The 26,590-nt window shown below is 35.0% G+C and overlaps 1 protein-coding gene across 10 annotated transcripts in view; it reads right to left on the bottom strand.

Moving 5' to 3' along the window:
• The window catches only part of EVI5 (ecotropic viral integration site 5), a 200,669-nt gene that overhangs the window by 44,990 nt on the left and 129,089 nt on the right, over window positions 1-26,590 (bottom strand). For all 10 annotated transcript variants that reach the window (XM_036026426.1, XM_036026422.1, XM_036026423.1 and 7 more), the window contains one exon: window positions 20,933-21,028. In XM_036026426.1, the coding sequence (XP_035882319.1) occupies window positions 20,933-21,028 (96 nt within the window). The remainder of the gene's footprint in view (window positions 1-20,932; window positions 21,029-26,590) is intronic.

Consider the following 26,590-nt stretch of genomic DNA (forward strand, 5'->3'; position numbering starts at 1 on the left):
AAAAACAAAAATAGAGGAAAACTGTCAAGGGTTTTTAAATTAATTTCTTTCAATTCTGCTATCAGTTTCACTTCACATTATTTCTATGTTAGTTTCAGCTGGTCAGTTCCCTGTCTACAGAAGTTGGTTCAATTTTGAACTCAAATCCCTTTCTTGGTTAACCTACCTCTCAAAGAGAAAACATTATTTTAAAGTCTAGTAATATATGATGAGGAACTAAATAAAAAGTTTAGGATCTGAGAAAATTCCATACATATGACCTCTATGACTGAAAACTAAGATAACTGTTCTAAAGAATAAAGAGAAACCAAATATTTGGAGACCAGCAAAAATGATTCTTTAAAAACTTAAAAGCATCAGTATCAATGAAGAGATACGGCACTGAAAAATATTGTGGAGGTGATAGAAGAGGCAGGGGCCAGGTTTGCATTAACTCACAAATTTAGTCAGACTCATTTTAAAAAACAGATATTGTGGCAGGCATGCCTGGAAATCCATTATTGTTTGTTTCTTTATCTATGTTTTTAATGCTGGTTGTAACTTACCCTATCTTGCCACATGAAGGACACTTCCTTAGACAGGAAGATAGCAGATTTCAAAAGCCATTGTTACAAGCCAGAGGCTTTTTTAAAAAAGATTTTATTTATTTATTTTTAGAGTGAGAGAAAAAGAAGGAAGAAGAGAGAGAAACATGAATCGGTTGCCTCTTGCATACACCCCAACCTGAGACTGCGCCCCACAACCCAGGCTTGTACCCTGACCAGGAACTGAACTAGAGACCCCAGTGACCTTTTGCTCTGTGTGAGAACACCCAACCAGCTGAGCCACATGGGTCAGGGCTCAAGCCATAGGCTTTTAATACTCTCTACAACCAGATAATTTGCTTAGAAGTTTTTTGGCTTTTTAAAGAGAAATTAACCAGTTAATGCCCAGTTAATGTACTACATACATGGATGAGGTAGCAGCAAGCACCCTAGATCAGGAGGCAAAATTGTTTTTAAATCATTTAAAAGCATCTCGTATATTTATTTACATCTTACAAAATTATTCTCTAGCCTTTTAGTTTTCAAAATTTTCAAATTTGCAGATCTAAATAGTAAAATACCCACATACCCTTCAGCTACGTTCATCAACTACTATTTTGTACCATTTGCTTTCATTTTCTATTTATATCTTCTGAAACATTTGAATGTAAATTGCAGATAAGACATTTCACTACTTATATATTTTAGTATGCATCTCCTAAGACTAAGGAACTGTCTTATATAACCAAATGCCATTACAACACCTAAATTAATAGCAATTCCATAGTATATTCATTGAACATGTATAGTTCCTATTTAAATTTCCCTAAAAAGGCCCCAAATGTTTATTACTGTCCAGAATCAAACCAAGGTTCATGGTTACATTTGGTTATTATATCTCCTTAGTCTTTTTAAATCTATAGTAGTCACTCTGCCTTTTTTTTTTAATGACATCGTTAATACCTTTGAAGAAGCCAAGTCTAAAAGTTGTATATTACTCCAAGTAAAGTGCCTTTTTATTTCCTTTTTCAAACCAAGTAGGTGGCGAAGTAAAACTAATGTAATGTACATTTAATGGGTTGCTGGATGATGGGAGTAAGTATAGCCTAAGACATTTTTGCCTCTTATTAACGGACTAACCCATAGGTTTAACTCTGTGGTCCAAACAACTCTCTCCATATTTAACATCACTTTAAGCATACAAGAGCCTTTTAGTCTCTCATTTGTCTCTTCACAAAAATATTCTAAAAAGTAGGCAGATGACTTTAAGTTCTGGGAAAAGCACAGGGTTAGTCACAAGGAAATCTCTAAGACAGAGAGAGGACTTACTAAAGAGAGCATCAAAGAGTCACACATTAAACTTCATATTGCTCATTGAGACAGTGCTCAGAGTTAAAAAAACAAACAAACAAACAAACAAAAAAAACCCTAGGGTAGTTCCAGCCAAGATGGAGGGACAGGTAGAAACCCTTCACTTCCCCACACAACCAAAGGAAGGATTAACTTTTTAAAAACAATTTAAAAACAAAAACAACCAGAACAAATCAAACTGCATGGAACTATGACAACCAAGGAGATAAAGAAACATTCATCCAGACTGACAGGAGGGGCGGAGATGTGCAGCCAGGTGGAGAGACTGCAGAGCAGGGTGGCAGACATGCGGACATGGCAGGGGCTGGTGGATCTAGAGCTCATAAGCCAGGAGGAACAACGGGAGTGTGATAGACCATGAAACCCAGAGTTTCAGAGCAGGAAACTAAAGACTCAAAACCTCTGGCTGTAAAATCCTGTGGGGGTTGCAAAGGTGGGAGAAACTCCCAGTCTCACAGGAGAGTCTATTGGAGAGGCCCAAGTGGTCCTAGAATGTACACAAACCCACCCACCCAGGGATCAGCAACTGAAAGGGCACAATCCGCTTGTGGGTAGTGGGGAAAGTGACTGAAAGCTGACTGAGAGCCAAGCAAGCGCCATCATTCCCTCTGACCCATCCTCCACAGGCAGCACCAAAATTCAGCAGAGAGCTGCCCCAACCTGTTGAGTAGCCAAGGCTTCATTCCTTACAATGTAACAGGTGTGCAGAGACAAAGGAATATGACCCAAATGAAAGAACAGATCAAATCTCCAGAAAAAGAACTAAGTAGCAAGGAGACAGCTGACCTATCAGATGCTGAGTTCAAAAAACTAGTAATCAGGATGCTCACAGAATTGGTTGAGTTTGGTCACAAAATGAAGGAAGAAATGAAGGCTATACAAAGTGAAATAAAAGGAAATATGTAGGGAACCAAAAGTGAAAGGAAGGAAACCAGGACTCAAAGCAACGATTTGGAACAAAAGGAATTAATAAACATCCAACCAGAACAGAATGAAGAAAGAATAATTCAAAAAAAAATGAGAAGAGGCTGAGGAACCTCTGGGTCAACTTTAAATGCTCCAACATCCAAATCATAGGGGTACCAGAAGGAGAAGGGGAAGAACAAGAAATTGAAAACTTATTTAACAAATAATGAAGGAAAACTCTCCCAATCTGGCAAAGTAAACCGACTTCCAGAAAGTCCAGGAAGCTCAGAGAGTCCCAAGGACATTGGAACCAAGGAGGAACACACCAAAGCACATCATAATTAAGTTATTCAAGATTAAAGATAAGGAGAGAATCTTAAAAGCAGCAAGAAAAAAGAAGAGAGTCACCTACAAAGCAGTTCCCATTAGACTATCAGCTGATTTCTCAAAAGAAATCTTACAGGCAAGAAAGGCTGGAAGAAGTATTCCAAGTCATGAAAGGCAAGGACCTACATCCAAGATTGCACTCTTCAGCAAAGCTCTCATTTAGAATGGAAGGACAGATAGAGTGCTTCCGAGAGAAGGTCAATTTAAAGGAGTTCATCATTACCAAGCCCTTATTATATAAAATGTTAAAAGCACTTACCTAAGAAAAAGAATAAGATCAAAAACTATGAACAGTAAAATGACAACAAATTCACAACTATCAAAAACTGAACCTAAAAAATAAAAACAAACAACTAGAACATGAACAGAATCCCAGAAATGGAGATCACATGGAGGGTCATCAGTGGGGAGGGGGAAGGGGAGAATGAAGAGAAAAAGTACGGGGAATAAGAAGCCTAAATGGTAGGTCCAAAATAGACAGGGGAGGTTAAGAATAGTATAGGAAATGGAGAAGCCAAAGAACTTATATGTACAACCCATGGACATGAACTGAGGCAGTGGGAATGCTGGAGGATGGGGGAGTACAGGGCAGAGTGGAATAAAGGGGAGAAAAAAATTGGGACAACTGTAATAGCACAATCAATAAAATATACTTTAAAAAACCCAACTCTGTAGCTAAAGAAAATGTGATTATATGTTTCATCTTCTGGATAGCTGCAATTGTCCTATTTTAATATCCTCACATTCCATGTCATGGGGGTCATCATCTCAGTGAAAGACTCATCTGCACTTGTTTCTTGGCTTTGTTTTTTGTTTTTTATGCTATCAACTAAGCTATCAAAGGGTGCACTGTTTTTTGCTTTTAATACCACGAAATTAAATTCCAAATAGGTGCTCTTGTGTAGTGCAAAGCAGCTGTTGCCTCACTTTTTCCCCATCTCAGGAAAGGACAGAGGGCAATATATCCTGTTTACTAATGATGAACACTGTCGGCTCGGTTGAGCTAAGACCTGCAAGACCTTTGGGGAGTGCTGCCTTGGAATACCAACACTTTTGAAGAACTAGTTCCAAAAAGCCTTTCTAGACCTATATAAACATCATTTCATCTTTGTCATTTTAGTACCCATCACTGTTATTTTCCTAGATCCTCTTCTTCCAGCTTGATGATCATTATGGTCTAGTCCTATTGTTTCCATACTCGCGATTCTTACCATCATTTGTTTCTCTTTTAGCAAGATTATCTCTACTTTGATAAACTAATAACAAGTTCTTTTTTTTGGCAGGCCCTTTTATCTGTGCTGTCCTCATAGATGGCTTGACCTACGCACAACCTGGCTCCAACAGCACTAGAGGATTAAACAGACTCAGGGGCTGGCTAACTTACCGAGGATCACATGGCTCATTATGAAAAAGCCAGGGGTAGAAGTCGGGTTTCACTCCTAGTCCCTTATTTGTGAGACACATCACAGCAGGGTATGTGCTAAAATTGTTTTCTAAAAATGGTGTTGCTTCTTTTATGTTATTCATGTATCTTTCTCTATTTAAATTAATTCACTATTTACCACCCATGTTTTCAAATAGCATCTGCATTTCTTAGTTCTTTATTTTGACTTGTTTTAAGCTGGATTTCACTATCTAGTTTTTTTTAAGGATCATGAGAATAGTATCCCATCAGTCCTTCCATGCTGCAAAATGCCAACATGTTTCTTTAATATATTATTTAAAAGACATCTTGTTTGGCTATAATATTTTGGGGTCACCCAAAGTCAGACTTTTATACACTAGCACTGAGCAAACTTCCTGGGGTAATGGAAATGTTGTCTATCTGCACTGTCTCATATGGTAGTTAGTAGCTATCGTAGATGAGGCTACTGCACTACTGAAATTGAGGAACTGATTTAAATTTTAATTTAAATTAGTTTAAATTACTATATGTGGCTAATGGCTATCGTATTGCAGAGTGCAGCACAGCCATTGCTTCACTGGTCGCTGGCATTGAACACGCCATGAGAAATCTGGAGGACAAGTCTTTGTCTTCTCCTACAACTCAGCGGGAAATTTGTTCTAAGAGTGTGGGGCACTCTGTGTCCAATTTTCCTAGAACGTAGGGTGGGTGTCCTTTTAATCCAAATATTTGAATTTTCCTTAATTTCAGGGACCTCTTTTTGTTTATAGTTTTGAATACCTTCTTTCCATTTGTTGTGGGACATCAACTTTCCTTAGTGTTAGATAATATGTCATCTGTACCTAGGAGCTAATACTTGTTTTACATTCTTAATCTCTACAGTCACTTCATCTCAAGTTTCCCTTCCATGCCTTTATTCCACTTTTTAGCATTGTCTATTGAGTAGACTATTCTTTTGTGGTTTTGGCAATGATGCATTAGACCTTGATTTGTTTCCTTAATGGTACAATCTTCCTTCCCACCTCATTATATGTTTTTATTATCTTTTGATAATTTAATTTTATTGAATTCATGTTTAGTTGTTTTATAGTGTGAAGCAATTTAATTCCTCTCATCCCTGAATTACCTTTCTTTTTGGTCAGGATCTCTCTGAATGGTGTTTCTTTCTCTTTTTCTGCTTCAATAACATACAACACACTGCTGTGCCCTTTCTTCTCACCATGCTCATGGCTAAGTGACTGTCCAGATATCCATGCACTTTAACAAATGGTTTACTTATTAATGCTTTCCGCCACATTTAAAAACTACTTTCTTTGCCCTCCAACTCAAGTTTGTTCTCACTTTTCTATAGCCTGAGGATTAGCACGGGGCAAGGAAGAACCTAACTGAACAAGGGCTCTATATGTTCTTCTGTGATTTTGTTAAATATCTTGTATAACGGAATTGGGGGATATGTCAAAACCTGGGTTTTAGAGTTCAGTTTATTTCCCAAATTCACTGTGTTGTGCCAGGGCCTTTACTTTAGTTAAAATTTCTCATCTCTTTCACTGGATTGCTCCTTCCAGAAGTTTCTACAACTCCTTAGTCAGGAAATTACATGTTCGTTTTCCTTCTTTCCACATTTGGGATATAAACAAAACTTTGGGGGATTTTGCTGATTTACCTGTACGGCTTGGCGAGTGCAACAGGAGAGGGGAGATGGTTGAGGTTAGCAGCCAGGCCCCGGTGGGCCTCTTTGCTGTAGTCTGTTTCTTTCCTTAACTGTCATTTTTAAAACTTATTGCATTAGGCCATGTTTTTTTCCCTTAAGACAATAACAACTATTTTTTACTATTAGGTTGACCTAAAAGTCTGTTACGTTTTTTCCACACTATGGCTCTTGTAGCACTTAGTTTTTTTTTAACTTCATTTGAAACAATTTTGTTAGATTGTCTTGTGACAGGTGTCATATCAGCCTATATTTAAAACCACTTATCAAAATTGGTGAATTTTTGTGCAGCCATTTCAATATTAAAGACAGAAGAAAATATCCAACATTTTTGATGTTGGATTTGTTATTATTTCAAGAAAGGTAAAAATGCAACTGAAAAGCAAAGAAAGATTTATGCAATGTATGGAGAAGGTGCTATGACTGATCAAATGTATCAAAAGGGGTTTGCAAAGTTTCTTGGTACTATTGACATTTTGACTAAATAATTCTTTGCTGTGGGGCTGCCTAATGCACTGGAGATGTTTAGCAGCACCTCTGACCTCTACCCACTAGAATCCAACAGTGGGAGACAGTTGACATATTCAAAATACCCAAATCATTAAAGTTATTGGTGAAAATGAAAAAATGTGTTTTTTATGTTACAGAAAAAAAAAACCCACAACGGATTTTTTGACCAATCCAATATTTTGTTAGATGGCTAGGGTAGGAAATTATGGGCTCAGTTTCAATTTATCTCTGGGGCAACATTTACTTAAATAAATGAATCTTTACATATAAAGTATTTAGAACATGCCACCTGCTCTTTTAGCACACAATATCAAACTCTCTCATACATGGCTATTTTCTGCACCTTAAATTTCATTCAGCAATTATTTTTTGAGCACCCAGTATATGCCAGGGTACAAGGTATAACACAGTATTAAATAAGAGAAACAAGGTTTGAATATATCATGTGTGGGTATGAGTTCATTTTTAAAGTGAGGACAATTTCAGGCACTGATAAGAGATATTGAAATAAAAAAAAGATGATGATAAAATAGAGAGTAACAGCATGAGGGAATACTCTAAAAAGGTGGTCATGGAATATTTTTATGATTTGGTGACTTGTAAGTCGAGCTATAAATAATGAGAAGGACCCCACACTGGGCAGATCAGGAAGGACGCATAGTATTCCAATATAACAAGGAGCAAGAGCAAAAGCCTTGATGTAGGGATGAATGATTTTCATTTCAAAAGCAAAAAGGCGGTTGGTGTTGCTACAGCCCAGTAGGTGAAGGGCTGTGTTGTTTGTGACTCGGTCAGGGGAGGAGGCAGGATCTGGGCAACTCAGGGACTGTAAAGCCAGAAGAGTGTGGCGCTTTTGCTAGGTTGACCAAGTTTTCTTTGCTGCTCTTTTCCAACATTATTTGGAACTCCTAACTCTTATTTCTATTCTAGCAACAGTTACTTTAAAAATGATTCAAATGCATGTAAATTTCAAAAAAAAAATTACAACAGTAGTCATGTAAATTCATATAGTATATAAAGTAAGCTCCCGACCCTTACTCCTTTGCACCGAGCCCTCTCCCACCTCTGTGAACAGTTTGACAGGTATCACAGCCAACATTCCAACGTATGTAAATGTTTACATATACACACATGTATATATACATAATACAAAATATTTACATATACACACATGCATATATACATAATACACACACCTTTTAAACACACACAAATGGAATTTTGACTATTTATAATGTTTTTATTTAATATGTCTCACAGGTCTTTCTTAATTCTTTCTTAAAGACACAGACTATTCCAAGTATGGATTAACTATGGTTTAATGCATAAACTATGGTTGAAGCATTCTCCTATGATGAGTAATTGCCAATGTTTTTAAATAATAAAAACAATGTGAGATGTATGAGTTATCTTAAGAAGTTACATAAAAAAATAAATCTAAAGTAGAAGTAAGGAAATAATAAAAACAAGAACAAAAAACTAGACAAAAATTGGTGGCTTATTGTTTAAATTTACAGTGGTTAATACTATACTAGCCAGTAGTATTAGAAGTATTGGCTACCAGTACTGTTTGTTGCTTTCTCCTTTCGTGACTGCTTTACAGATGTCTAACATACTACCCACTTCTCAACTGAAACTTAAAATTAGTTAATAAATTTTTAAATAGAAAGTTTAGACTAGGAAATCAGTAGTTTGACATTTTAAGCCTGACAACTTAAAACTTAAAACATAGTTTACAAATAGACATCACACCCTTAAAGGAAATAACAGAAACAATTAGTAATCTCTCTATGCTCTCTTCATAGAGATTTCAAAATAAATCTAAGGTTATACATAGGATGTGGGTTTTTCACTGGGAGCAGTATTACAGAAGTTTTGTGGTGTTAGGAGGGTCATGACACAATGCATGTTGCTTAGCCTCAAATGCAAGTGTAAAGCTTACATTTATTTTAAATTATACCCAGAGATAAAAAACATAACAAAAAGATGATGCTACAGAAAGATAGATCCAACCTCTGTCTCCTCTATAAAAGTTAAACTATTTTAGAGACCATAAAAAGGCAATCTCGTGACTGGTTTAAAGGTTAAATAATACTCTTTTTCAAGGCTATATTATGAAACTATGTTCAACGGTCACAGAGGCAACTGTATTAACTTGCAGCAGGGGCCCAATTTCTAAATCCTAATTTGATATTTTCAATTCATATATTAAAGCAAATGTATTAAGACAATTATAACTGCATATGAAATTATTACAGTAAAACTTAGTGATGTGAGTAAATTCGTGACAGCTGATTACCGTGATTAATCAATATAACCTTACTAAAACATCCATAGCAACAGCTTAGCTTTCATTACTGATTTGTACTTTGCCCTAAAACAAATTAATCAGAATAGTAAATGTGGTAAACGGTAGCCTCTCTGTGACTTCAAGGTGACTCATTTGAAACATCTAAAAACAAATCATACTATATCAGGTACTATTGGTAAGTTTCTAAAACAGTTTCCTGTAATTTAAAGTCATTGCCAACAGTTAGGAAAAGATGCTCAACTTCACTAGCTACTAGGGAAATGCAAATCAAAACTACAACGTGATACCACCTCACACCTGTTAGAAAGGCTGTTATTAACAAGACAAGCAACAACACGTGTTGGAGAGGTCGTAGAGAAAAAGGAACCCTCATTCACTGCTGGTGGATGTAAACTGGTATAACCACTCTGGAAAACAGTATGGAGGTTCCTTAAAAAATTAAGAATAGAGTTACCATATGGCCCAGCAATCCCTCTTCTGGGCATCTACCCCCCAAAATTAAAAACATTTATTCACAAAAATAATGCACCCTTATGTTCACTGCAACATTATTCACAGTTGTCAAAACATGAAAACAACCAAAGTGTCCTTCGACAGATGACTGGATAGAGGAGATGTGGTACATACATACTATGGAATACTACTCAGCCAGAAGGAAAAATGAAATACTGCCATTTGTGACAACATCGATGGACCTTGAGAATACTATGCTAGCAAAACAAGTTTGTCAGAAAAAGCTAAGAACCATATGATTTCAGTCATATGTGGGACATAAGACTGACACTCATAGACACAGACAACAGTATGGAGGTTACCAGAGGGAAGGGGGTGAGGGGTAGTAAAGGGTAAAGGAGAAAGATGATTTGACTTCAGACAGTGGGCATGCAATGCAATATACATAAGACTGTTTATAGAAATATACACTTGAAACCTATACAATCTTATTAACCAAAGTCACCCCAATAAATTTAATAAAAATTAATCGATTGACCTTAATATTCATGTAGCCCTAATAAAAATCTTAGCAAGTAAAAGAAGAAGTCATGGACAAAACATTTGAATATTCTTTGTTTTAGTAACCGGAAAAAAATAAAACTATATATAAATAGTTGAAAGAAAATAATAAGGTAAGTTGAAAAGTATGGAAAAAAGAAAATCAAATTTTTCCTCAGTGCTAAGACTGATTTAATTCTTTTCAGAAGACACACAGACACACACACATTTTTAAAGTGATGTCTCTTACAGGACTAGCTAAAGCACATATGAAAAATCAGCATTTGTACAAGATCCAAAAGCTAGAAAATATTTCTTATAAATTGTAGCTTAATTGAAAATAGATCAACTTTGTGACCAATACTTAAAATTCTATGTAATTCCAGGGATTTTCCCAAACCATGGAATTACATAAACTACTTTTTTATAATAGACGTTTTTTAAAAGAACTGTTTCAGATTTACAGAAAAACTTCAGAACATAGTTCCTGTTTCCCCCCTGCACTGGTACCCCTGTTATTAACTTCTTCCATCAGTTTGTTACAATTAAGGAACCAATACTGATACAGTTTTACTAACTGAACTCCATACTTCATTCAGATTTCCTTAGTTGTTGTTTTTTTTTTTTTAATTTACTGTCCTTTTTCTGTTCTAGGCACCTATGCAGGAAACCACATTACATTGAGTTGTCACGTCTCCTTAAGTTGCTCTTGGCTGTGATAGTTTCTCAGACTGTTTTGATGACCTTGACAGCTTAGAGGAACACTGGTCAGGCATTCTGTAGGATGACCCACTATCAAAATTTGTATGATACTTGTCTCATGGTAAGATTGGGGTTTGGGGTTAGTGGAAGGCCAGAGAAGTGTAATGTCATTTTTATCATGTCATATGATGGGTATATACTGTTAATGGGATTTATAACTGTTAATGTTGACCTTAATCATCTGAGTGAAGTACATTTATCAGGTTTCTCCACTATAAAGTTATTTTCTGCTGCCCTTTCCATACTGTGCCCTTAGGAGGGTCTGCACTTTGCACATCACAGCCCGCACTTCAGCAGGAGGGATCTATGCTTTCCCTCCTTGAGGGCAGAGCATTTAGAATTCTTCTGCACAGAGATGTATCTCTTCTCCTCTGTTTATTAATTTATTCACTCATTATTTATACCAGTATGGACTCATGGATATGTATTTATACTTTGACCTATAACCCACTACTACTTTAAACAAGGTTCCACCTTTGATGATTGGGAGCTCTTTCAGGTGGCTCCTCTCTGTCCCTTTAGTATGCTCCTATTAATGTAGAGTTTTGTTTAGTTTTTGAGCACTTCTTTACTTTCTGGCATTATAAGAATGCTCCAGGTTCATCTTGTATTTTTCTTGTTTCAGTCCTGGAATCAGCTGTTTCTCCAGGAAACATTGGTGTCGTTTATTGGAAATGGTGTTAGAAACCAAGATCTGTGTGCTAGGTGTACAAAAACTAATTTTTAATAACACAAAGACAATCACTGGTATTATGGTACTTAAGATTCTAACCTCCCTTTACTAATTTTCCAGATGCTACTATGAGTTGGTTTGAGGTATCTGAATAATATCCTTCATTTCAAGAAAACAGTAATGTCTTAAAAACCTCTAGATATTTAATCCCTTTATATTTAACTACATACTAAAGTTGAACACCAAAGAATCATCTCTGAGCACGTTAGTACAAAAAAATTTTTAACTGAATTTTATAATACAGTGTAGTATCTGGGTACTCATCGCTAATTCGTTCTGGAACTTGTGATGAGTGCCAAAACTGACAAGTGTGGAACTGCTCATAAGCTACTGTAAGACTAATGTCAACCTCAGTTTCATTACAAGAGAGGGTGCTGAGTGCTGAAACATTTTTTTTCTCATCAAAATGTGATGAGTACAGGGTTTGATGAGCTCTGAAGTCGATGTGTACCGAGGTATGACTGCACCTCATGACTAGACAGCAAGCTAAGTAAAAAACGCTATATACCTAACTTCCTTTGTTGAGAACTTGTGGTAAGACTAGATAAGATTACAGAATAAATATCTCTAATTTAAAAATGCTTAAAATTTTGAGAGAATTGTTAAAGAAAAAAGAAAAATATTTTAATATTCAAGTAAGTTGCTCAAAACAGAAAACACTGTGCTTCAAGGGGGAAAAATCCTCCAAAAAGAAATTTGTTAGCCAGATTGGCATATGAACTATCACCTGCTGTGAAACTAACAAACTAGCACAGGAAGTTGGAAAGCATGAATTGATGACAAAGTATATGATAAACTCCATCATTTAGTAATGTCATGGTAATGTAACATTATTAAAATATACACTATTTTAAAGTTCAATAGTAAAGATTTTATCACTTCCTCTCCATCTCTGTCAAAACTGCATGCTGATCTGGGCACACTGATTTAAACCTAACTCCCTCACTTTATGTCAGAACAGAATTTTGAGTGGGTGTTTTTAAGCCAAGAGTGGTTGGGGTATTGCCCATCTGAGGCATCCCTAGAGGTTATCTGCTGGGCTAACTAACCAAAGTGGGTAAATGTGACTGGGTACCAGGAAAAGAACAAAAAGTTGGATTTGAGTAGAACTAAACCGTTTTAAATGAAAAACTTTCCATTATTTAGAACAAAGCAGAATTAATTCACGGATGTGCTTAGCCCACAGAAGCTTTTAATATGGTAATGAGAAGTTATTATACAGGGGTGAGCAAAAGTAGGTTTCTTTTACAGTTTTGAGTACATGAAACACAGAATTTATTCTTGTATTATTATTTATTGTTTAATTTCCCATACGAACAATTGTAAATCTGCTTTTGCCCACCCCTGTATTTATCTTTTTATAATAACTAAAATATAAAATCAACTCCAGGTTAAATACCAGAAAGCTTGGGTTCAATTTCCATCTATTTTCTTCAACTAGTTGAGCACGATTACCTGTTCTGAGCTTTGTTCCATAACCTAGAAAGTGGAGAGTTCTATTAAATATTAATGTAAAAATAAAGCCCTCAACTGTTAAATAACATGTGGATCTCTATAATAAAGGTAGAAAATTCCATTAAGAGAAGGAGGAAATAATTTTTAACCACCATTTCCTTGCATGTGAATACTATGAATTCTTGCAATCATTTTTTTTTAATCAGTTCAAAATTTCAATCAGTTAAATGTCATCTAACTGATCACTCATAAGCTCAAAATCCTCCAATGACTTTCCATCTTACTCAGAAAAAGGCCTAAATTCTTCAGCCCTACGCAATCTGCCCTATTTACCTCTCAGACTTCCCCCACTTCCCCTCTGACTGCACAGAGAGACTACACATACTCTTGGCCTTAGGCCTTCTGCCCAAACTATTCCCTCACTAGGAAATTCTTTTCCTTTTAAATCTGCATGCCTCATCTACTTCAAATCCTTGCTTATATTAGGTTCTAATGAGCCTGTATACTTAAGTATAAGAACACTGCTTGACATGTTTTAAGCAATCAATGATGCTAGCTATTAAAACTTTTATTATTAGTATCATGGAAGAATTAAGAATTAAAAGTTACAAGTAATAAAGTCTATGTTCCCCCAAATGAAAAATACATTAAAAAATAAAAAGTAGGTTAAATAACATGGTTTACAGTGAACAGAAATACGCTCACTAAAATGTACATTTTAGGAAAAACTAAAAAGTCAAAGCGATTCTTAATTTGACATTATATACAATTCTTGAAAAGAATAAATTCATTATCTGGGGTGAATAAAAACTATCTTAAAGGGAACAAAAATACTTTCTGTACTTTCAAGTTAGGTTGTAATTTTTGGAATCCTCTACAAGTTGAGTGTGGTTTCTTTTTTATATATAAGGTCATCTATGAGCTTTTTTTCCTGGAGACTAGTTAGGGGAGAAAGAACACTTTACACATGCTTTCTCATTTAATCCCAACAACTCTGAGGTAACTGTAGATTCCTCAGTTTTGAATGAGTAAATAAAAATAGTAACTTGTTAAAGAGATAGTTAATAAGAAGTTTGACTTCCAAATCTATACTGTTAACCAGTACAAAATCTCTAGCAATTTTAAGAAAACAAAAAGACAACAAATTGTGACCACAGAGTCATTTAGGATTCTGAAGTCTTGTTCTTAATAATAATTAAATTTCTTGAAGCTTTTTATTCTGATCAGGGCATATTATAATTATTTTTGCAAACTATTTAACGAAATTCCATTAGCCTGAGACATTCAACCAGAAAATTAGTTGTGAAGTATATGTGCAGATAGCAAGAAAAAAACAAACAAACCAAATTTTTCCTTTAAAAGATAGCAGCTATTATTTTATATGTAATTAAAGCCATTAACATCAACAATAAATGTACCTGAATTTTCAGAGGTTTGAATTCTATCCAATGACATTTCAAAGAAGGAACCCAGGGTCAGTAACCCCTTCTGTATAATGATAAATGCATTTAGCCTGAGTCTGAATTCATTTAATCTTCCTAACAAGTAGTGACCTATGGAAAAAAGAATGTATGCAAATTGATACATATGTGAATATAATGATAACACCTGAATTTTAAATATTTGAATACTCAAATTGCATACATTAAAAATCACTTGTAGAAACAACAGCAGATGAGTAAATTATTACATTCCTTTAATTTCTTCAAATACAAATATTTGAGTGGTGGCTGTGCACCAGGCATTACACACCAAGCCTGGAGGAAAACAGAAATGAAATAAAACAGGTAAAAATTCCTCTCATGAAACCTCCATTCTGGTGGGAAATGTGAACAACAAAAATGTATCATTTATGGCAAAAAAATGTTTTGAAAATATATAAAGCAGCATGAGTACAGTGTTTAAAACAGGAATGTTATTTTACATAGAAATTTGGCCAGAGGAGCTTTATCTAAGAAAATAATAGACATCTGAATATGGTAAGAGGATTATACAGTATTTAAACTTCATAATAGTAACTCTGAATTGTAATAAAATAGTAAAGCAATATACACTGGAGCCTTCGAGTTCAACCCAAATAAGCACTTATAGAATAATGGTGACTAAACTCTACTAACAATTGTCATTCTGTTTCAGAAGGAAAAAACTTAGGTGATAACTTTGACAAACAGTTCTAGGAAAATGGCCAAAATCTGAAAGCTGCTACACTTAGGAAAAGCACTGTGAGACCCTATATTAAACAGCTCCCACAGACAGGGGCAAAAGCATTGTCACGAAGAATGTAGAGTATATGACAGATGTAGTTATCTCAGAAAAATAACGTGGGGGAAGACTTTGGACTTTAAATCAGAAAGTGTCAAGTTGACTACCGAACCTTTAAACCAAATTTAATAAACCTCAGTCTCATAAGTATATTTACTACATAATGCTACAGTGTTTATAAAAATGAATATTTCTTCATCTAATGTATTTCCTCATCTAAATATGACATTTGCAAAAGTATAATTTCATAACTACATTTAAAAGCAGTCTTTATTATACCAAAGAACAGATTATGTAATATTTTATTAAATGAAGAATTTGAAACATTTTACGCACAAGAGAGTAACAGTAATTGAAGGGTTGGTCTGAAGAGATTTGAAGTATAAAAAGTTTGACTGAGTTGAGTTCTCCCCCTAGTGGTACTTGAAAGTTGATCTATTTCCTTTACTCAGAATAACCTAAAATACATTATTCTTAGAATTCAAAAAGGAGTTTCAGGTTTTAACAAAAGATCTATTTATGGATCTTAATCTGCATGTAGTAAGTAAATAAATGAGTAAAAGTGAATCATTAAGATGTTTACTGAAAATACATTTACTAAGTATAAATAGTAAGCTAGTGAAGGAAAATTTAGCAGAAATACCTCAAAAGCAGAGGACTAGGAGGTACAGAAAAATACAGCAGTTTATGAAGGTAGAGCAGTGTGTAGAATGGTACAGAATTTTGAGAGAACGTGAAAATTTTGAAAGGAGAATTTATGTGTGTAGGAGTTGGAGAGGAAGGATGGGGAGGTAATATTGACAGATGAAGTTAGAAATGCAGGTTTGAGCAATAAAGAAAAGGTAAGTATTTTATGCTAAGGAGCTTTGATGTGATTTGGTAGGTAAAAGGCAGTCAGTAAAGTTTTTATGATTTGCAAAGACAACTCTGGTAGCTCAGTGGAAGAGCTGAGGCTGCAGAAAAGGAACCTGGTTAGAAAGTTACCAGACGGTTGCTGGGGGCAGATGACTTAAGGGGGTGGAAGAGGTGGGGAAGCTAAGAAAGGCTAAGAAAGATTTTTAAAATGTCTTTGAAATAATTAAAATTACCTTTGATTTAGTTTTAGATTTACTCAGGATTTTTCTCTTTTGAAGATGAAGAGCTGGACTTTAATCTGTATGAGTTATCAAGAATTTGAAGGCAAATCTACAACAGCGGGTGAGGAGGTAAAATGATGGTGGAAATGCTAACTAGCACAAGCACTTGGTAAGATATTTGGGTATTATCAGGCAAAGTTGAAAATTTGCACGCTCTATATAATGGCCCTGGTATATATGGTACTGGGTAAGAAAAGCATAAGTGAAATTCCTCCTACTTTGAATAATTCAGTAATTCATGATACCACTGGTTAAGATGTGAGATATAAAAGAAGAAAACAATTTGGTTGGAATAGGAACACATTTGATTGTAAACATGGTGAATATGAAGTGTCTGTATAATTTCCATGTGGAGCTATCTACTGTCCATTAAAACTACTGGTCTACTCATCAAGATACCATACAAAGAAACAACAAAAAAGAAACAACAAAGAGAGTAGAAATCTGCAAAAAATAACATCAATATATAAAGAACTCATCCATAGGAAAAGACAACCCAATAGAAAAATATATGCAGAAGACTTTAACAGGCACTTCACAAAAGAGGAAATCCAAATGGCCAAATCCATTAGTGTCAGGCCAATGGAAATTAAAACCATGAATATCACTGCATGCCCTCCAGACTGGCAGAAATCAAAATGACACTACCAAGTGTTGGGGGAGGGTATGGAACAAGAACTTTCATGCACTGCTGTTGGGTGTTTAATCTGGTGCACTTTGGAAAATACAGTGGAAGATGTGCACGCTCTCTGACCCAGCCATCCCACAGCTTGGTACACATGCTGGAGGAACTTATGTACAGGTGAGCAGTACAGTGTACAGGACTGCTTGTAATCACAGCATTGTTCATAATGGTCCTGATCTGGAAATTCCCAAATGGCCACTAATATTAGAATGGATAAATACATTGTGATGTATTCATAAAATAGAAGATGTACAACAATAAAAATGATTACCATTACTAAAATAATGTTGAACAAAGAAAGAAGAGACAAAATATGAAATTATTCAATATGACTATACAAAATTCAGACACAGGGAAAACTAAATTGTGGATCAGAGATGCATACAAAAATGAAACAACTATAAAGAGTTTGATGGTAATCACCATAAATTTTAGGATTACCATAAAATTCAGGATAAGGGAATAGGGTGTGACTGGGTAGATTTTTGGGGTACAGGCAATATTCTCTACAGTGGCCTTATGGGTAACATTTTTTTAAAGATTTTTATTTTTTTATTTTAGAGAGGGGGAGGGAGGGAGAAAGAAAGGGAGAGAAACATCAATGTGCAGTTGCTTCTCATGCACCCCTTGCTGGAGACCTGGCCCGCAACCTAGGCATGTGACCTCACTGGGAATTGAACCGGCAATCTTTTGGTTCACAGGCTGGTGCTCGATCCACTGAGCCACACCAACCAGAGCTGGGTAACATTTTTAAAGATACATTATAATTTTGCTTCATTTATGAACTTCTCTGTATTTTGTTAACAATTTTTTTTTAAAGTGTAGAAATTAATGATTAGGGAAAACATGCTAGGGCTGGAGACATAGTAGGGTTCACTTGTAAAGGCGGCTCCTGAAGCCACATGAGAGAGACTCTTCATTTGAACACTGTTTCTAAGAAACCTGAAACTTGGAATCTCTGAAGAATACAAAGACTCAGGACTGAGAGAAAAGACAAAAGAACAGTTGAAAGACTGAAGAAAGTCAAAAGTGAGTGGTGTTAGGAAAGTGAAGGGAATGCAAAGAGTATGAGAGCTCAACAATGACAAATGAGGTACGTTTAAGCAAGATAAATACCAAAAAATAACAGTGAGTTTGGCAGATAGAATTTCAATGGTCACTTAAGTGCTGTTTGATACTAACACACTGCTTGCTATTCATAATAAAAATTTCATGTATCATTCTGTTCTATTTTTCAAAAATGACATGTTATATTCCATTTTAAATAAAGCATGCATCATACTAAGTTCTTCATTTTAATATTTCAGAATAAACAAAAAAAGTGATTTAAATTTTGTGACTAATATGTAAAGGTATGTGGCAAACTTTTATAATTTTCTTGATGTTAGAAAGAATAGCACAGATATTAATCTGTACTATTGTAGAGATTAAACTAGAATTGCACATGATAGCATGATTTAAAAAGCTGATTACAAATATATTATGCATGTTCTAAGTTTTTCTGAATATGTGATACTTTATGGGGAATATTATCAACAAAAGATAAAGCATATCTTTTTATAAACTTATACAAACCATAATGTGTTGTGATTACTTTTGACCCAGATCAAAAGAGAGGTTATGCCCTGGCTGGCATAGGTCAGTGGATTGAGTACAGGCTGCAAACCAAAGGGTGGCCAGTTCAGTTCCTAATCAGGGTACATGCCTTGGTTGCAGGCCAGGTGCCCAGTAGGGGTCGAGTGAGAGTCAACCACATATTGATGTTTCTCTCCATTGCTTTGTCTCTCCCTTCCCCTCTCTCTAAAAATAAATAAATAAAATCTTAAAAAAGGGGGGGTTATAATATAATAAGTCTTAGGAATTAATTGAATTTTGAATTGAAACTTAAGAATAAAAAGATTTTTCAGGTGAGGAGAAAACTGTATTTATGGCTTGGAACAGAACATATTAAAAAACTGTGAAAGAAATAAGATTTTAAGTTAGTACTTTTCTTATATTGGAAATGTACCTTATATAGTACAATAAGAAGTAGGACATAAGTAACAAAATGTTTATTTTTAGAACCTTTTTTAAAAAATTTATTGATTTTAGAGAGAGAGAGGGAAGGAAGAAGGAAGGGAAAGAAAGACATCACTGTTTTTCCATTTACGCATTCATTGAAGACATGTTTGTTCTTAAAGCTTTGAATTTTCTTTTTAAAATAGCTTTGACAATGTAAAAATGTGATAAATTATCATTAAAAAATGGACTTGGAGCACAGGAAACAAAAAAAAACCATGTAAGTAGGACTTAAAAAAATAAGACCTTTTGTACATCAAAGGGAAATTACAGAGCAAAAAGGTAACTCATGAAATGGGAGAAAATGTTTGTAAACCATGCATCTGAGCCCTGGCTGGTGTGGCTCAGTTGGTTGGAGTACTGTCCCTCAAACCAAAGGTTGCAGGCTCAATTCCCAGACAGGGCACATGCCTGGGTTGCAGGCCAGGTCCCCGGTAGGAAGTGCAAGACAGGCAACCACACATTGATATTTCTGTCCCTCCCTTTCTCCCTCCCTTGCCCTCTCTAAAAATAAATAAATCTAAAAAGAAAAATGGGCGAAGACTTGAATAGAAATTTCTCTAAAGAAGCTACAAAAGGCAAATAAGCACATGAAAAGATGCTCAATATAGTGATATTGGGCATCTTTAGGGATATTGGGAATCATTAGGGAAATGAAAAATAAAACCACAATGAGATACTAGTCACACCTGTAAGGATGGCTGTTATTTAAAAAATGAAACAAAATTAGTAAGTATTGGTGAGGATGTGAAGAAACTGAGACCCTTGTGCATTGCTGGTGGGAATGAAAAATGATGCAGTTGCTATGGAAAACAGTATAGTGATTTCTCAAAAAAAGTTACATTTAGAATTGCTACATGATCCAGCAATTCCACTTATAGGTATGTACCCCAAAGAAATGAAAGCAGGAACTCAAACATATTTGTACACCATGTTCATAGCAGCATTACTGACAACAGCCAAAAAGGTAGAGGCAACCCAAATGTTCATCAATGGACAAATAGGTAAACAAAATGTGGCACACACATACAATGGAGTATTATTCGGCTTTAAAAAAGAAGGGAATTCTGACACATATTACAAACATGGACTAACCTTAATGACATCACGCTAGTGAAATAAGCCGGTCACAAAAGGATAAATACTGAATGATCTTACTTATATGTGGTACCTAAAGTAGTCAAATTGAGAGGCAGAAAGAAAAATGGGTGTTTTCCAGGAGTTGGGGGAAGAGGAGAACAGGGAGCTGGTTAATGGGTGTAGACTGCAGGGGTGTCAAAGTCATTTTCACCAGGGGGCCACATTAGCCTTGCAGTTGCCTTCAAAGGACTGAAATAATTTTAGGACTGTATAAATATAACTACTCCTTAACTGTTAAGGAGTTGAAATTACATTCAGCCCTTTGAAGGCAACTGTGAGGCAGATGTGACTTCTGGTGAAAATGAGTTTGATACCCCTGGTGTCGAGTTTAAATTTTGCAAGCTGAAAACAGTTCAGGAGATTGCTTGCACAACAGTGTGAACACACTGAATGTCACAGAACTGTACAGTTTAAAATGTGCTATGTTTTTTACCACAATAAAAAACATGGACTTGGATATGAATAAGTGTTAAAAACAGAATCACAGTCACTCTTTGAATGAAGATGTAAGTCACTATTTCGGTGCAGATGGAACAGAAAACAATTGCATTCTTTTTATGTGTACTTTATTATTTTCATATGGTACCTGGATTTCAAGTTCAGCAATGTGCTGCTGTAGTTCAGCCACAGCAGCTATGCTGTCTGCTTCTCGGAGTCTCACAGCCATCACTTCTTCCTTGTTCTAGGGTAACGAACAAAACAAACCAATAACAAACTGTATAGTAAATCAAACTAATAATACACTAATAATAAAACATAAATGATGTAATTTATCTCAAAATTTAAAAAAATAAGCCCATGATAAATGAGAGAAGAGCCATTATCTCCTAAACTTAATATGAAATGAAGAATATATAGAACAGCTTTCCATTTTTAAATATTAAGAAATACCATTCATATAAACAAATATTGCTCAAGATCTTTAAATTAAAAATTAATTTGTTTAAAAGTATTCAAGTTATTGTTGACTGTAAAAGTTAAGTTTTTATTAAAGAACAATTATGGAAAACTTTCAAACAGTTAAGTAACTAAGACAGTAGACTAATGGAGAATATGGATACTAACTGTGTTAGCTAGATAATATTTTAAAAATTATATTCTTTCTGAAATAATAAATGATAATGAACATTTACATTATATTAGAAAGAATATTAGATTATGTCACAATTCTGCATATTTATCTACCACCTCAAAATTTCACAAAAGAAAAACTCTAAAACCATATTCTACAATATATATATGAGAAATAATAGTAATCCAGAAATAACAAGGAAATATGGCAGAGGAAAAGGGTATGCAAAAATATTTTGCTCCCCCATTAACTTCAGTTGAAATTTATCAGTCAGTATCCAAAATGTGTAGCATGGTCATCATATAATATTGACAGTATTATAATATCAAAATTTTAAGAAATACTAAATTTAATAAAAGTATAATAATTAAGCTTTTAAATAAAAATTTATATTGCCCTGACTGTTGTGGCTCAGTGGGCTGGGCATCATCCCACAAACTGAAAGGTAATGGGTTCGATTCCCAGTCAGGGCATATGTCTGGGTTTCGAGCTAGGTTCCTGGCTGGGGGCATGCAAGAGGCAAGTGATTGATGTTTCTTTCTCTCTCTTTCTCCCTCCCTTTCCCTCTCTCTAAAAATAAATAAATAAAATCTTTGAAAATTTATATTTATTTTGTATCTCAGATATGATATTGGTACTTTACTTCAAGCAAATACTGCTTTAAATATTTTGTAAATTTGCATGTGGCCAAAACATGTAGTTTCTGTACCCAATGCTATGCTGATAAATGTTTAACAACCAGCTCCCAGGGATGTGTCTGTGTGTGTGTGCACGCTCATGTGCATGTGCACGTATCTGTGTGTGTACATGTGTTTATGCATAAGTGTATTATATATTTTAATACAAACTGATATAAAGGGTGTATAGTACAAAATACTCACATAATAAGACATTCAATACTCATTATTATAAATTCTAGATAGTCAGTATATTCTCATGGAATATGTTGCCTTATTTTTGCCAAACTCTTGTATCCATAAGCCACCTATGGTTGAAATTGAGGAATAAGTGAAGTTTTGATGTGTACATTGGTTAAGTATTTTTGTTTTATGTTAGAGTTAAGATGGAAGTGAAATTAGGAAGACATGTTAGAATTTCACTCATTTGTCAATGAGCAAGTTTTTGCTGATTCCGATAATAGTAATAAATAGAAGAAAATTTCCTTAACATTTTGTACTATTCACAATGTAAAGGCTGAAGATACAACAAACTTTTAAGCTTTAATCTGCATTATTAGCCTAGAGCAGGAGTGAAAAACTTTCCCTTAAAGCACAGGTGGCAAACACAAGGCTGGCAGGCCAAGTCCAGCCCTCCACTTTGTTTTATCTGGCCCTGCACCTTGTTTCTACCCAGTGGCAGCACTGAGGTCTCCCTTAACTGTTAAGGAGTAATTACACTTATACAGTCCTAAAGTTACATTTGGCCCTTTGAAGGCAAACTCGAGGCTGATGTGGTGAAAATGAGTTTGACATCCCTGCCTTAAAGGGTCAGAGAGTAAATATTTTAGACCTGATGGCCATACAGTCTATCACAACTATTTTATTTGCCACTGGAGTGTGAAAATGGCCATCGACAGTACATTAATGAATGAACAGGCTGTATTCCAATAAAACTTTATTTACAAAAACAGGCAGCCAGACAGATTTGGGCCATGGGCTATAGTTTGCCAACTCCTGGTCTAGATAATCAACAAAACAATAAATCAAGCCCTGATATGTAGTTTGCCAATTTATCTGGTGTAAATACTTTCACTATGGCTCCTTTCAAGCTGCCGACATAACATGACTGAAACACAGCGTTGGGAAGAAATGTGCAGTAGTACACTGTTGTGGGGTATTTCCACCATACAGCTACAACAGGTATAAATAACCTCAAAAGCACAGGTAACAGTAAAATGCAAAATAATTAGGAAATGATGTTTGAGTGTTTATTACCTCTGTTCTACTATAATTTAGTTACATTAAGTAAGTTTTAATATAGCTGTTTAACAAACATGTTACAAAATTCTCAAAAATTTAATGATTGGTTCTTGCAAACTTTTACCTAGTTGGTTCCAGCACACCAGCATCTATGCTTACTAAAATTCAAATCTAGTCGTCACCCCCTTATTTTAAACACTTTAATGGTATTCCACTGATCTTGAGACAACATTCCAGGTCCTTATACGGGTGTCCAAAACTCTGTATGATTGGGCTCCCCCTTTACTGTTCTACCTTCATATCATACCACTGTTCCTCACTCCCCCTCCAGCTAGAAAAAACTTTTTTTAGTTCAACCAACATGTTGTTCTTTTTCACTTTGTTCTTCACACATGCTATTCCCTTTCCCAGATGAACTCTGTTGCCTTTCCTTGAACTAACTCCTATACATCCCTAAGGTCCCACCTTAATCATTTCTTTAGTTGATCCTCCTTGAACCATGACTCCTACACTAAAATCCCATTCTAGCACCCTATATTCCTCCCCGATCACAGCACTATCTATACTAAACAGTCATTGTGTGTTACTTGCTTGTATCTTTTACTAAGAGAAAGTCCCTTGAGGACAATGGTCTATCCCACAGCCAGCTCCACCTTGCAATGATGTGAGTGGGCCACCTAAAAATCCTTATCTTCTCACTTCAGTTAAACAAATGGCTGCAGCCTCATTAGAGACTAAACCACAACCACTTAGCTAAGTTGCTCCTGAATTTCTGACCCACAGAATCTCTAGAGTACTGGTGCTTATTGCCATTTCAAGCTACTAGTTTTAGAGGTAATTTGTTAAATACCGATAGATAATTGATACATTTATACTCTAGTGATTTTAGTTAACCTGTATAAAAATATATCAGTCAGGTATAAAAACAAAAATTTAGACATCAATTTCCCCTAATCTTTCCCCTCTCCAACCTGATTTTCAATGGATGTAGTTCTCTTTAGTTTAACTGCCAATATCTGAGCCCAAGCTAGTACCACTGTCCTATACTCTTATTACCTGATGATCTCATGTCAAATCTCTCTCCAATCCCACCCCAAACCCATTTCCACATACAGTGACATGTGGTTCTTTTAAAAAATTGCAGTCATTGCTACAAGCAACACCCTCTAATAAATGTTAAAACACTGGGGCCCGTTCCATGCAGGGATCTTCTCCTGGCTCTTCACTAAGATCGATAGACTTTTTTCTACTCTTTAGGTCCCAACTCTGATACTGCCTTCCGGCAATGGATCTCAATTACCACTGTCCCTTAATTCCCAGTCCGCAGTATATCATTAGTGATGATCTTATCTATTCTTACTTATTATCTCACAAACACTATGTCCACCTTCTACACTACTGTGTCCCCCAGTGCCCATAAGAGTAACTGACAAATAGAAGATGCCCAAATATTTGATGAATACATGAGTAGCTGCCATCATTCTTTGAAGTCTCATAATCTCACCTCCTCCCTACTCTATTTGAGAATCACTGTCCTAAAATATATAAATTACATCTATTTAAAATGGAAAGATTTTCCTACACACTTTGTAATAACATGAAGAAACAGGAATTAGAATGCCCCATTTGTCAAAGTACAAAATGATGCCACCCTAGGAAGGTAACTTGACAAAAATCTATGAAAAGTAGAAATATATTTACTCATTAACCAAACAATAAAGTTTACAGGAATGTATCCTGTAGGGATGTATAGATATATTTCTATACATCTAAAATTATGTATGTTTCAAGGTTGTTCACTATACTTTGTTTATAGTAGCAAAACACTGGGAGCAACCTGTGTGCCCCTCAATAAGGGCCTAATTAAGTATACTATGGTACATCCATGAAGTGAAAAACAATGCACCTTGGAAACTAATGAGAAGACTCTTCAATGACTATTTAAAGCTCTATAAAACATATGACAAAAAAAGCAAAAAGCAGACATATAGTATGCCAACATTGATGTAAAAAAGTGAGAAGAAAAATTATGCACTTTTACTTGTTAGTATTTGCCTAAAAGAAACTCTAAAAGGACTTATCAAAAAATAATAAAAGCATTACCTGGGAAAAAATAAGAGGTATATGGGTAAGGGCAGGAGGAGGATGAGACAGAAGGGAATGGGGATGTTATGATACTACCATTATAATCATAGTAAAATACCTTGATTCACTCTCCTTACTTAACATTATTTATTACACAATTTTACAAGTTTGTATATAAATTAATATACATTTTCTCATGTATGTTTATATATTTGTGTCTATGTGTATACAGATATATATATCTGTATATACATATGTATCTACATATAGAACTAGAGAATCTACAATCTTTCCATAATCTTCAATTTTCAATTTATATAGAAAATTTCATGGTCTCATTACCGAAATCTTGGGAACCATGTGTGTTATGAAATTTCAGGTTTTTTAGATTTTTAGAAAAGTAATATGGTGTATAAACCATACATTAGTCCTGCCCAGTGGGATCTGAGGCAGCATCCACAATGAGACAGTACACTCATGCTCAACTCAGTGAAGCAGTAAAGCATAAATACCCACACCAGCTGAGATATTTAAAAATGATAAGTGACCATACTTCAGTTCAAGTCAGGTTTTGCTTCCAAATGAATCTGTATAAAATTTATGAAAAAAACCTTTGCGTTTATAGTGTTTGGGATTTTCATATTGAGGATCACAGACTTGTACTATTTCATATTTAAATGGGAATGTTCAAATTCAGTTACAGAAGAATAACATTAATACTAAAAAGTATCCTGACATTTTAAATAAATGAAAAATAAAATGAACTTTCATAATTGCTTATCAACAAATAATAAGCTATAATCATATAAAACTAAATGAAAATTAGTCAGGTTTATCTGACTGAAGGACTGACTTCCCTGAAAGTTAGGGTTGTTTCTAAATTGTTCCAGCATCACAAGGTGAAACACACACACTTTATCAGAATATACTAGGAGCTAGAGTAACAAAACACTGGTCATTCTTGAAATCTGCAAAAGGCATTATAAAAGATTTAATAAATCAATGCAAATCTTAAACATAGGGGAGAAACCAGAGTCAGATTTGTAACATACTTCACAGAGGTATTAATGAACAATTAATTTTTTTAAAAAATCTCAAAACAGTTCTTAAAATTCTCTAAAATTCTGAATCTGAGCCCATTGCTCAGATAACTACAAAGAAAACAATT

This window comes from Phyllostomus discolor, chromosome 5, assembly GCF_004126475.2.
Source record: "Phyllostomus discolor isolate MPI-MPIP mPhyDis1 chromosome 5, mPhyDis1.pri.v3, whole genome shotgun sequence".
Lineage (NCBI taxonomy): Eukaryota > Metazoa > Chordata > Mammalia > Chiroptera > Phyllostomidae > Phyllostomus > Phyllostomus discolor.